The sequence below is a fragment of the Schistocerca nitens genome, chromosome 1 (assembly GCF_023898315.1).
Source record: "Schistocerca nitens isolate TAMUIC-IGC-003100 chromosome 1, iqSchNite1.1, whole genome shotgun sequence".
Lineage (NCBI taxonomy): Eukaryota > Metazoa > Arthropoda > Insecta > Orthoptera > Acrididae > Schistocerca > Schistocerca nitens.
The window spans coordinates 920,271,821-920,285,884 of record NC_064614.1 but is presented as its reverse complement, the minus strand read 5'-3'; the positions used below and the strand labels follow the sequence as shown (position 1 = coordinate 920,285,884).

The 14,064-nt window shown below is 37.6% G+C and overlaps 1 protein-coding gene across 2 annotated transcripts in view; it reads right to left on the bottom strand.

Annotated features, from left to right (window-relative positions):
* Positions 1–14,064, bottom strand: part of LOC126192378 (nuclear pore complex protein Nup133) — a 127,509-nt gene that overhangs the window by 5,220 nt on the left and 108,225 nt on the right. For both annotated transcript variants that reach the window (XM_049932598.1, XM_049932599.1), the window contains exon 21: positions 598–719. In XM_049932598.1, coding sequence (XP_049788555.1) covers positions 598–719 — 122 coding nt within the window. The remainder of the gene's footprint in view (positions 1–597; positions 720–14,064) is intronic.

The following is a 14,064-nucleotide window of genomic DNA, read 5'->3' as shown; positions in this document are numbered from 1 at the left end:
CCTGTATAATTCTAAAACAGGTATCTGCAGTTAAACGATGATACGAATAGACACTGTTACAAAAGTCCAAAAGTTAGAAAATTAATATCAGACTCTACAAGACAAAAGAGAAAGCAAGCACAGCAGTACAGTAATGGACACACACACACACACACACACACACACACACACACACACACACACACACGCCATCTCCCTACTTTGCCAACAGGATGTGAGCACGAACAGCTGCACAAGTTCACTGTGGGCTCAAAATCTCTCACTTTATAATATTTCATCCACTACTGGCAACCTTACTGATATCAGTATCTTGCAAAGTGCATTTCCGTCTTCTTTCTTTCCATTTGAATATTGTGTTGTGTTTATAACATATGTGACTTCTATAGATAAAATGACACCTGCTAATAATGGCTAAAATATTACTATATAAAGAATTTATTTTTTATTCTCCTAATTCAAAAGCAAATTGTACAACAGGTGTGCTGATTGTTTTACCTGTAAATACTACAGAACATCTAATAAGTATGTTTAGTTTACACTGTGTGTTACTTTGTCATCACAAAAAATTAAGCCAAATTCCAAAAGACGATGACTTACCAAGTAAGCACGCTACTTCCGCCACTTTATAAAACATTGTACTCTGTATCACATCAATAGGTGAAGTTGTGCCCTTGTCAATCCACTTATCATGTAAAATAGCTCTGCACCAAATACTTTGCCTGTGAGGAGGAAAGTTGTGGTTTAGTGATGAAACATAACATAAATTAACAATTCAAATATTTATAGTCTATAAACAAATTATGTGGTATAACATTTAACTCCAAGTCATTCCACATCAAGTCAACATGGTGATTTCATTCCCCATCTCAGATTTGGATGAACTTTGCACGGAAGTGGCCCACATATAGATTAAATATCCAATTTTATTAAAATACATCGAATCATTTTGAAAATACAGCAATGTGGAGTTGTCAAAAACTCCCAGCTGTCATAACTTCATATTGCCATAGTAAAATCTCCTAATAAAGCTAAAATTATGGGAAATGTGTCATTTTGCAGTGTTTTCCATGAGCTTTCCTATATACACAACACATTACAGGTTTGAGATGAAAATGGTTTTCCAAATTCAAACAAAAATTTATGTTTTTAATTTATCAAAAATCGTAACTTCAAAATTTTTGGAAGCATTATATCTTATATTTCACATTCTTGTTAACTAACTCCATAAGTATGAAAGTTGGTCTGTCATGGAATCACATATTCATAAACTTTCAAAAATATGGTTTTCACTAAAAAAATTACAATTTTGTAAAGTTTATAGATTTAAGAGTAAAAACAGATAACATTATTCTTAAGATATCTATGTACACATTCAACTTTACCGTTAACACATGCATTCGAAGTGTCACTTGCAAAACCTGATACAAATAGTATCTGTTTTTTATTTTAGTACTTTTTAAATACTTCATTTGTTTTTGGAGTATCATCCCCAGGAATTTGATATATTCCTCCTGTTTGTATTGCTGAGTTTTTTTGTGTGTTGTGTATTACACTGGGGACCTAGAAATGATGGAGAGGCTTCGTTCCGCTGTTGCCATCAGTGGTTCACAACCCCACAGCAGGCCACAGCAATCCACCCACCCCACCGCCACCCCACACCGAACCCAGGGTTATTGTGCGGTTCGGCCCCCAGAAGAAGGAGAAACAATGCCATGTTGCCTCAATGCCAAAATCTTCTTTACGGAAGCATGCTTGCAAAATTATATTTATTTCTGTATTGGGCTGCAATGCCATCCAAAAAGTAGAATATATCTCCTGTAGATCAGTTTGAGGTTTGGTTTTTAAAAACTGAATTCGCTTTTTTTAAAAAACAGTAGACTGCTATGGTGTTACACTGTAGATAGTTAGAAATTATGACACAGCTCATGCGCTCCATTTTCTTCTTTCCTTTATAATACACTACAAAGTGGTGCACTGTTACTTGCTCAGTTTAGTAATGTTAACTCTGGGCCTCATCTTGCATCATCACAAAAGTGTAATTTTCAGAAAAATTGCATGTAACAACATATTCACCCTCAGTCAAGATTTCCTTGACTTCATTTACAAAAGGGATTTGCTACTTAGCAACAAAATCATGCAGTATGAATTTAGTCAGTTTTTCATAAAACGATTCAATAAACTTCGACGAGGACTTTTGCACTGTTTCTAAGTTAAATCGGTTTACTGAAACCCAGTGTCAAAAAGTGATATTTTTGACTGCACTATTATCAAATGCATTTTGCAGAGTACTTTTCATTGTGTTACTATCAGATTACAGAAGCATTAAAGGAACTTTACATTTTTAGTAGTTCTAATACAACCATCACCCATGAAAATTACATTTTGAGGTTACAACAAATAAATTTATGAAAAAATGAAAAGATATTTATGGGTAATATTTGCTTACATCTACAAATTTTACAAAAAGTCTTTTTTTAAATAAAATATCTATTTTTCAGATTTTATTAATGTGTGAATGCTTGACAGTCCCACTTTCATATTTAGGGAAATAGATAACAATAATGTTAAGTGTTATGCATAATTTTTTGAAAATTTCTAAAGGTGCACTTTTTGTTAGATTATAACTTTAAATTTCCCTTCAATCTGAAAAACAATTTTCTTATCAAATTCATGCTGTGGTGTATATAATAGAAAAGCTCATGGAAACTATGGCAAAATTGCACCTCTCCCATATTTTAGTATAATTAAGACAGCTGCTACAGAAATGTGAAATTATGACATTGGGGCATTTTTTGATGATTTTTGACAATTTCACATGACTAGGCCTAAAAATTTTTCTTAATCTACATGCAGATTACCTCTGTGCCAAGCTTCATCAATATCTGAGATGGTGAGTTAAAATTCATATTTAAATTCTTCAGAACCCAGGTAGAAGAAAGAGACATGAGAATTGCCAAAGAAAAAAGAAAAAAAAAATAGAAAGAACGCATTAGAGGCAAATATTAATTAAAAGGGCTGAAGTTAAACCAAAATACCCACCTGTAAAAATCTAAATGGAAGAAATGCCATTTAAAGTATAGTAAATAATGTGTACATAACAAAATCTAAAGCAACACAGGTAGGAGAGAGAAAATGTGACTGAATACAAGAAGAAGAGGGGAAAGCAAAGAATGAATATGGAATAAAGAGGTGTTTAGTATTTCTGTTTAGCACTACTCCGACATCTAAGCACAGTACAGCAAGATCTACAAATTATAGAAACCACGCCAAACCATTTGTTGTACAGCAACCTGTGTGTGTGTTTGTTTTACATGTACTAGAAAGAGAGGGAGAGCTCAAAAGCTTGTGTTTACTGTTTTCTATTGCTTGTTTCTGTGCAAGACACACTAATCATCTGCAGGTAAGTGATTTCCATCCAGGAATTTTCATTATTGTTATCTATTTCGGTAGAAACCTTAATGTAAATTTGTTAGGTGATACACATTACTAATTATAGCAAGTGTTTCATGTGGAAGACTCAAACAATGGAAAATCCAAGATGGAATAATGACAATATTATGGAAAGGACAGACTGCTACTCACCATATAGAGAAGATCTGAGTCACAGACAGGCACACAAAAAGACAGCTATATATGTAAACTTTCAGTCAGAAGACGACCTTCAAAAGTAGAAAAACACACACACACACACACAAAAGAAAAACTCACACGCACAGGACCAACATCTCTGTCCATTGCTGCCAACCTGCAAGCAACTGCACCTAATGGGAGAAGGAATCTTGTTGGTGAGGGTAAGGAGGAGACTGGGGTAGGAAGGAGGAGGGAGAGCAGGATAGGGGTGGGGAGGGTGTAGTGCTGTTATTGGAAGCTGGGAAATGGGTGCAGAAAACAAGAGATGTAGAGAAGGGGAAAAGGACTAGGGGGTGAGTTGGTGAAATACAAGGTTGCGCAATGCTGGAATGGGGGCAGGGAAGGAGACAGGTGAGTGAAAGTCTGGGAATAGCGGGCTTAGGCCAGGGAGGATACGGGAACATAGGATACATTGCAGGGAGAGTTCTCACCTGTGCAATTGAGAAAAGCTGGTGCTCAAAGAAAGCATCTAGATTGTGCAGACTCTGAAGCAGTTTATTAAAGTGAAGTATACTGTTTTGGGCAGCATTTTCAGCAACTGGATGGCCCAGCTGCCTATTAGCCAGTTTGCCAGTGGCCATTCATGTGGACAGGCAGATTGTTGGTGGTCATGCCCATGGAGAATGCAGCACAATGGTTACAACTTAGTTTGTAGATTACATGACTGCTTTCACAGATGGCCCTGCCTTTGATGGGATAGGTGACGCTTGTGATTGGACAGGAGTAGGGAATTGGAGGATGTATGGGACAGGTCCTGCATTTACGTCTGTCACAGGGATATGAGCCGTGATGTAAGGGGTTGGGAGCAGGTGTGGAGTATGGATGGATAAGGATATTGTGTGGGTTTAGTGCAAAGAAGAATAGCACAGTGGAGGGTTGGAAAGGATAGTGGGTAGAATATTCCTCATTTCAGGACACAACGAGAGAGAGAGAGAGAGAGAGAGAGAGAGAGAGAGAGAGAGAGAGAGAGAGGGAGTCAGAACCCTTGCAGAGAATGTGAACATGATTCATTTGGTTCAGTCCTATGTATCACTGAGTAATGAGAGGAGTGCTGCAGTGGAAATGTGGGAGGTGGTAGATGACTAGAGAAACAAGGCGAGGGAGGTTGACTTCTGTACAAAATTCAGAGAGTAATTTTGGCCTGCAAAAGCCTCAGTTATCCTTTGTATATTTGGAAAGGGACTACTCATAACTACAGATGTGATGGCCAGATGTCAGATTCATACATCTACAAACTGTGCAACAGTGACCCCATTCTGGAAATACAACAGAATTCCAGTGTCTCCTCAGTTCCTTAGGCCCACCAAAGAACATCTCTCTCTCTCTCTCTCCTCTCTCTCTCTCTACCTCACCTCCCCACCCCCACCACTCCTCGCACTCTTCCCTTAGACATGCTTCCTGAAGTCTGTAAGCCCAACCACCTAGTTTGCCCTTGGACCAACACCTTTAGCCCATTACCCATAACCTATCCTCCTACATCAAAGACACCAACCATTTCCTCTACTGACTCTCCACAGTTCCTGTTCCTTTACCAAACAGCACCCTGCTCGTCACTACTGTGTTAGCTCTCTACACTAACATCCCTAATCCCCATCGTCTTGCTGTGATTGTGCTCCTAACCTCTGACCTCCTTTCTGGTCATCATGACCAACTACATTGACATAAAAAATAGCCGCAACACCCAAAAATAATTAATTTTAACTAACAATATTTCCAGGATAATTTATCTAGGCAACATATTTAAGTGATGAACACTAAAAGATCATAGGTTAATGTAAGTGACAAATAAGCCACTGCAAATGGGAAATGCTGGTACATTAATAATCATTGTAACTGCCAGAAAGTTGAATGCAACCAAGCAAATGTGCATGCATTGTGCTGTACAGATGCCAGATGTCAGTCTGTGGCATGGAGCTCCATGCCTGTTGCACTTGGTCAGTCAATACAGGAATGGTTACTGCTTTTTGTGGAAGATGGAGTCGTCGTCCGATAATGTCCCATATGTGCTTTATTGGAGCCAGATCTGGAGGCTCAAGCAGGCCAAGGCATCATGTTGACACTCTTTACAGCGTACTGTGTTACAACAGCAGTATATATGCAAATGTTATCCCGTCAGAAAACACCCCCTGGACTGTCGTTTAAGAATGGCAGCACAACAGGTTATATCACCAGATTGATGTACAAAATTGCAGTCAGTGTGCATGGGATAACCAGTAGTGTGTTCCTGCTATCACAAAAAATTGCACCACACATTGTAAGTCGAGGTGAAGGTCTAGTGTGTCTCGCACAAAGACAGGTTGGTTGCAAGCCCTCAACTGGCCTCCACCTAACTTACATACAGCCATCATTGGGACCAAGATAGAAGCAGCTTTCATCAGAAAACACAACAGATCTCCACCCTGCCCTCCAATGAGCTCTTCCTTGACACCACTGAAGTTGCAAATGGCAATGGTTTGGAATCAGTGGAATGCACATCACAGAGCCAGCTTGGAGCTGTCCTTGAAGTAACCACTGTGTAACAGTTCGCAGCTCAAATTGCTGTTGCAGATGCAGAACGATGTGCCAGAGGCATATGCCGAACACAATTATGTTTCCTCTCGGCAGTACCACACAGCCGTCTGGAGCCCGTCTTCTTGTGACTGCATCTGCAAGTCCTATCCTGTCCCCACCATGACTCTGCATGCTCCCACAAGCAGCACTACAACCCTCACCACCCCTATCCTGCTATCCTTCCCACTCCCTTCCCCAGCTTCCTCCTTATCCCCACCATCCAGTTTGCTTCTCCCATCAGGCAGGCACAGTTGTTTGCAGTTCGGCCTCAGTGGACAGACACACACACACTCCCCCCCCCCCCCCCCCCCCCCCTCTCTCTCTCTCTCTCTCTCTCTCTCTCTCTCTCTCTCTCTCTCTCTCTCTCTGTGTGTGTGTGTGTGTGTGTGTGTGTGTGTGTGTGTGTGTGTGTGTGTGTGAGAGAGAGAGAGAGAGAGAGAGAGGATTTTTTTTCCTCCTATGTCAGGAGGAGGCCTTCTAGCTGAAAGCAGACATGTGCGCTTGCCTGTGACTTTTCATATTTTCTCATTGTGAAACATTCTTACAGAATGTTTTATTTCCTTCAGCATTTAATCTACAACTAGCATTACCTTTGTTGTTGGCTCTCCTTCATAAGACAATTCCAACCAAAAAAACTGGTATTTCTCTGTAGCAGGGAAAAATATTGTTTTCCTGTACAGAGAATAAAGACCACGATAACTACCAGTAAATTGGCACTTCACTGAGGCAAGGAAGGGAAGGGCTCTCCCTGACTCTCGAAGAGTCCTCACTCCTTCACATTACATTACATTAATATGCACCATTTAGTTGTTGCTCATCCCTCGAAGGGCAAAATGAAACTGATTTCTAGACCAAAATATTAATTATTGCTATGAATCTTCACTAGTCTTCACATTCTAAAACATATTGCAATACATCCTAACAGTTGCTATATCCCTAGCTGGGGCCCAAAAGGTTCTCAGACCACTACGGACTTACATTTATTCTTATCTATAGTTCCACTTCACTTAAGGCTAACCAATTACGATTTACATTCTTCCCATTATGATTTTCTAATTAGTTTTTCCTTGTTGCATAACAATTCCCTACAGCTAATAAGAAAAATATATTGTTGTCTATAAAAGTTTCTCAAGAATACTTTCTTAAATCATTTTAATGCCGTATGTTTATCCCTGCCACCCAGTGACCAATCATATTTTAGCATCAAGCCATTTCAGTGCCCTAAATTTTGAAATTATTATTTTTTTCCTCTAATCTTTGTACTTAGCCTACCTATCTATACAAAGTCACACACTTTGTGCACTGAACAATCCTTTTATTTTTCCAGTATTTGTGTGGATAATACCATTGACTTGGTGTGTGACATCCTGATAACCGGAGCTCTGATTTGCAGGTGAAATGAAATGTTGTGTGGCTAGGGTCTACTGGCAGGTAGACTGGTCGCCTGTTGCTAGTCTTTTTAGTTGATACCACTTCAGTGACTTGCCTGTCGATGTTGACGATTTTAACCTTATAGAACCTAAAAGGGCTAATTTGTACTGAAGGGCTTAAAAGGGGCTAAATAAGATTTTCACAGAAAAAGTAGGGCTAAAGAGAACTTAAGCAGAAAAATATGGGTTAAAAAAAATTCTGCATTAATACCAAGGGAAATCAATAATGTATACTTGCACATTTTAAGATAAGACATATTAAATAATTTATACCATGTACTGAAACCAAAAATGTGTACGGCTCAATGTTGCTAATCTTTGCGATTCGATAATGTGTCAATATGCAGCTGCATCGGGGGAACTTTATGTCTACTTATTTTCATAGTTCAAAAGGTGTAATAGATACAGCCCGCACTGAAATCAACACTGTGTATGATGCACTGACGCTGCATTGTTCCTTTGAGAACATGTTCACACACCACTTTGTTGGGAAAAGCCCGGGAGTCTTTATTAAATGCTTGCCAACAACAGAGAGGTCCATTAAAGGAACAAATCAGCCAGGCTTTAGTCTCTTTATTTTTGTAGTTAGGTTAAGTTGTGTGCTGTGTTGAGTCGTACTGAGTATTGCACTTTAAATGTAATTTTGTCATGACTAAACGCAAATGATCAAAAATTGGCCTTTTCCGACACTAGCTTGGAGAAGACTCCCATTTCATAACTGATGGCCTAGTAAGTTTTTGCTGAGCCAGTGAAAAACAAGTATGTGAACACCTGTTAGTTTATTATTCTTTTTATTTACCAGTCTTGTTCCCTTGGATTTCCAAATAAAAATTTAAAATCAGTTTACTGTCATGCATATGTAATTCAATTGAAGTTGACATTTTACATAATCACATTCTTCACATTTTTTAGTTACTGCATTGTTCTTAGTTTTCGTTTGTTTTACTTTTGGGTAAACCATGATAAAAAGAGATGTTTCCTTCAACACAAAGATTCCGCAGCACAGATTATGAGAAGAAACAACAGACTCAAACCTTTAATTTCCTGTAGGACAAATAGTGAAGTGGACAGATTTCACCTAGATTTGAGTGAGGCTTTAGTGTCAGCTAATGTGCCATGGAATGTGCTAAAGAATACTTCTTTTAAGAGCTTATTGGAGAGCATCAATGGCTGCAGTATATCAAGTGAATCATCAGCACGTAAAAATGATTTGTACAAGTGTATGAAAAGGCTATTGCTTATACACAGATATCAGTGGCCATTTGGCTTCCAGTCAATGAGACCACTGACAGTTGTGGCAGATTTATAGCAATTTTTATGGTGGGAAAATTAAACTGCACCATGGACACTCCACCTACTCCTGTATTAATACATGGAGAAGATGAATCACAATACTGTAGTCGGCAATGTCAGGGATACCCTACACATTCTATGTCCAGGAGAAGATAGGGGAGAGTAATTTTGTGGTGCTGGTGACTGACTGTGCTGCCAATACGTTACAAGTGGAGCAAGACTGAAAGGATGCTATCCCAGTATGACCCATTGCACCCACAGTGCACACTGTCTAACAGAGGTAGTCTGAAATAATTTTCCTGAGCTTAACAATATAATTTTCTCTGTTAAGAAAGTATTTCTCAAAGCTCATACCCACATTCACCCCTTTAACAAAACAGCAACAACCATTCTTCTTCCACCTGGATCCACACTTACATATCAGCACACCTGGCTCCTGGCAGCTTTACATTGTGCTAAACATTATCAGTAAGTCAAAGAGGAAGTAGACATATTTGACTAGTAAATGAGCTTTCCTTGAAAAATTTAAGACAGACCTTAAGAATAACAACAATGTTGCGTTATTGGCATTTGTAAGAGCTCTCTTCCAATATCTACATGTTGCGATTCAACACCTAAAGCTACAGCATGCATCAATAAATTAAGGAATATTCTTTTGAGGAATCCTGGCTTTGAAGATAAGGAGAAAATGTCTGCCACTATACAAGGGGAAAAATTCAAAGTCAACTGTATTGGGGGGAGGAGGGGGCGGGGGCATGAGCCAGTGCACCTAAATATGCACCACTGACCTATTGTACTGTATAGAGAACTTCCCCACCTTAAAAAATTCACTGAGAGATAACAGAAGACGTTTCACTTTACAAACCTTATATATGTTATGAAAAATTTCTTGTTAGTTGTAGCATTAGGCCACATATTGTGGTCATACTTATGTACACAACTGAATGTGGTTTTTATATTGTGTCAGGTGAAAAGAATTTTTCAGTAAAAGACTTTTCACAAAAATATTATAAAAATATATATGCATTTTTTCAAGTGTCAATATAAGGAATAGTTAACTGCTTTTTTTCCAAAAGTACTACAATAACTGCTCCAAAATTACAATAAATTTTGTGTTAGTACCAGTTTTCATTATATTTTTCATTAGAGCTCCATAAAGCCTAAAATAGTTTGTTTAGACCTATAAAGGGCTATAATCTAAAAATACGGGCTCAACTGACAACAACAATAGGTTTCTCATTACAGCTAATTTTTCTCTCCTGATACTATGTTTGCAACTTTTCAGAAGGATTAAATCTGCCACTTGGTACAATACTGACATATGTTCCCCTCTTCCCTTCATTTGATTAAACACACTTTACTGTCAGCTTTTTGTAATTCACTATCAGTTTCATTCATAGGTCAGTCTACCTATTTCAAGAGTGATTCTCCCTCAGGGCACCACCCTAAAACGTCTGCTGAAGCTAGCTTTTTTTTTTTTAACCTGAATGAAGCACTTCATTCAGTACTTTCTCAAAATCGTCAACCATCTGTACCCACTCAGTAGATCTATTGGTACATTATGTTCCACAAAGCAGATCCAGTTCACACCTAACACTTCCTATTAGGTTTGCTTTTGGATGATATCTAGAGATTAACATAAGGTTTATATTTTTCTATACTAAAATTCCTTAAATTTCTTTGTAGTAAACTGTGATACAATGTCTGATAACAATGTTTTAAGCTTACCTGCATTTTTAAAATAATGGTATCTTAGTTTGTATATTATAATATCGGCATTAGCCCTTCTTACACAACAGAATTTTACTAGTTTTGACCAACATTCTAACTTGGCGATGAGGCAATGGACCACAAAATTTCAGGCCACCAGATCCTAGAGATATTCGGATACTATTGGATAAAATACAGTGTTTTTGCTTATAGTAAATACTTTAACTTTTTGACCTAAGCTACAAGTTCTCAGTATTTTCTTTGTTGTCCTAAAAATATTCTTAAAATACTAACACTCAATCGTATGTAGAACACACTTTTTATATCCAAAAAGTCCAAATGTACATTGCATGTTAAGAATTCAATACTATTTGTGGGTACACAGAGTGACCACCTATTCAATCTATTATTCTTATGGAATAATATTTCTTTATGTGGCTTTGAGTGATCATTTTCATCAATTACATTACATTATCTATACTATCATTTAATAAATCATCATCTCTTGTAAATGAGTTAAATTATTGCATAATCTTTGACAACTATTTCATATCTATTAATTTTTAAGATGTAAATAGCAAAATGACCTCTTTCTTTCAAATCTTGATTTGTTTGGAAACGTAATGGTAGCTAAGATAAGGCATCAAGCACTACACTGTTTTGTCCTTCTACGTATACTACTGAAAAATTAAATTGTGAAACGAAAAGTTGCTACTCACCATATAGCTGAGATGATGTGTTGCAGATAGGCACAACAAACAGACTGTCACAAATATAGCTTTCGGCCAGAAGGCCAATATTGTTATACATTCTATCTTGGAGTTTCCAGTGTCTGAGAAAAATTAAATTCTTGTAAGAACAGTGACCACTGAGTAAGTCTACTGTGTACCTATCTACTCCAAACGAGAAAAGATGATGAATTATGACCTGGGTACATGTAAGTCACAGTGCATTATCTTTTCTCTTGTGGAGTAGACAGGTACACAGTAGACTTACTCAGTGGGCACTATTCGCACAATAATTTAATTTGGTTACGATGGTTTCATTTTCTGATTAAGTACTTTTAACGATTTAGTGACTATAATACTGCACATGCTTCCATTTAAGTAATCCCGTAATTACTCTCATGATGGGTTAGTATTGTACTAGTGAATTCAGTTTGCCAGTGCTCTGTGCTATTATTAGCATCATTCTATCAGTTGAAAAACCTGGCATCTAAGACCATAGTCTGGTATCTGATGCTAAATGAAATGGATATTTGCATTCTGGATGGGACAGTAAGGTGATTTTGCTTAACTTTCACTGATGGCCTCAACCTCCGTTTTACAATCTCAAGTCCATTTCCACCGCGTATTTTGTTTCAAGAGTGTCAATATTATTTAATATTGATTTTGCTAAAAACTTTCTGTAAAAGCCTATCACTCATAAGTAGGATTTTAATTGTTTCTTATTTGTAAGTTCAGGATATAATCATATTGCTTCTAATTGACATGGATCTGGCATAAATCCTTTTGTATTTACAATAGGGCCCAAAAATTTCACTTCTCGAACTGGGATTTGGGCAACTTCATGGTAATTCTTTGTGAATACATTCTGATTTCTGACTTATCTAGTGTATTACAATGGTCTTCCCAAAATATAGGATTTTATGGCTACATGATATATTTAAATTCACTTCCCTTTTTCAAAATCTGACAATCCACAGTACAACAATTAGTAAAATTTCTAGGTGCTATTCCAAGTAAATTTCCTGTGGAGCATCTTATTTTCAATCCGATTTAGAAGTTTTATGTTGACCTTGATACCCACACTGGATATAGCAATGCTACTTAGCTAAAAAAACATCTCCGACTAGATTCTAAGATACAATCAATGACAGGAGTTTGGGATTTGTTCATCAATTAGAAATCAACCGGGAGAAACATTATAGATTGACCAATATCATTTCTCTGTCTTAGATCTGCCAGTAAAATAATACAATTACGGATTTGTTAACTTTCAGTAATAGAACTTTTGAAATGAGGTGCTACAGAAGAATGTTCAAGATTAGATGGGTAGATCATGTAACTAACGAGGAGGTACTCAATAGAATTGGGGAGAAAAGAAATTTGTGACACAGACTGACTAAAGGAAGGGATAGGTTGATAAGATATATTTGAAACATCAAGGACTGGAGGGAAGAGTGTGTGTGTGTGTGTGTGGGGGGGGGGGGGGGTAAAGATCGTAGAGGGAGACCAAGAGATGAATACTAAAAGCAGATTCAAAAGGACATAGGTTGCAGTTATACAAAGATGGAGAGTCTTGCACAGGATGGAAAGTTGCATCACACCAGTCTTTGGACTGAAGACCACAACTAAATTTTTGTTTCTTCACCAGTTTCCACAATTTTCTTTTCCTGAATGCATATCTTGATTGACTACTATGTGGTGTCAGATAATTTCTTAATTAGGTTTCTATGAAGTCTTTCCCAATCAACATATTTCCATACTTTCATGGCTGTTCCCCATTAAACCTGCAAATGCCTTAAACTGCATGCTGATACAATATGTTTCAAGCCTTTTGTGATGATTAGGGACTTTTGTGATGATTAGGGATAAACTCATTGTGCAATTACTTTTAACTTAATATAACAATAACAAATTTCTAATCTTTCCAATAAAATTTTAATCGTGATGGTATACGTGCTTACGAATTCCTTTAGCTGTGCTCTGCATCAGAAATAAACACACCAGTAACTCAACACCCAAGTGTGAAAATTTGTTGGCAATGGCATTAGCAACCATCAAGTTCTCCCATGCTTTCAATAGATAGCATTCGAAATAGGCCAATTTGGTGCAAGAACTACAGTATCACTTTAAATAAGATTAAGTTTCTCATGAATTCATTGATGCATCTCAGAATCGAATGCTGTATCAATATGACGAACAAATCTGCTCCGGTATCCACTCTGTTTATGCTTGATACTTCCCATACTAAATACACAACAATAAAGCACTTCACACTTGTCAAAGTGATGGGCAGAAGCAAGTGCTGGTTACTAGAAGTGAACTCTACAATGCAAAGGGAATGTAGTCTCTTTTTGCCATCTTATTATGTTTTGAAACAATAATTTTTGGTGTAGTTGGTTCAAAAATGGTTCAAATGGCTCTGAGCACTATGGGACTCAACTGCTAAGGTCATTAGTCCCCTAGAACTTAGAACTAGTTAAACCTAACTAACCTAAGGACATCACAAACATCCATGCCCGAGGCAGGATTCGACCCTGCGACCGTAGCGGTCTTGTGGTTCCAGACTGCAGCGCCTTTAACCGCACGGCCACTTCGGCCGGCGGTGTAGTTGGTATGAAGCATCTAAGAGATTTATGTATACCAATACGAAGTATCAGAAGATCCATTAATACATAATATATAACTTAATATATGAATGTAGCTACACACTTCAATATTTCTAT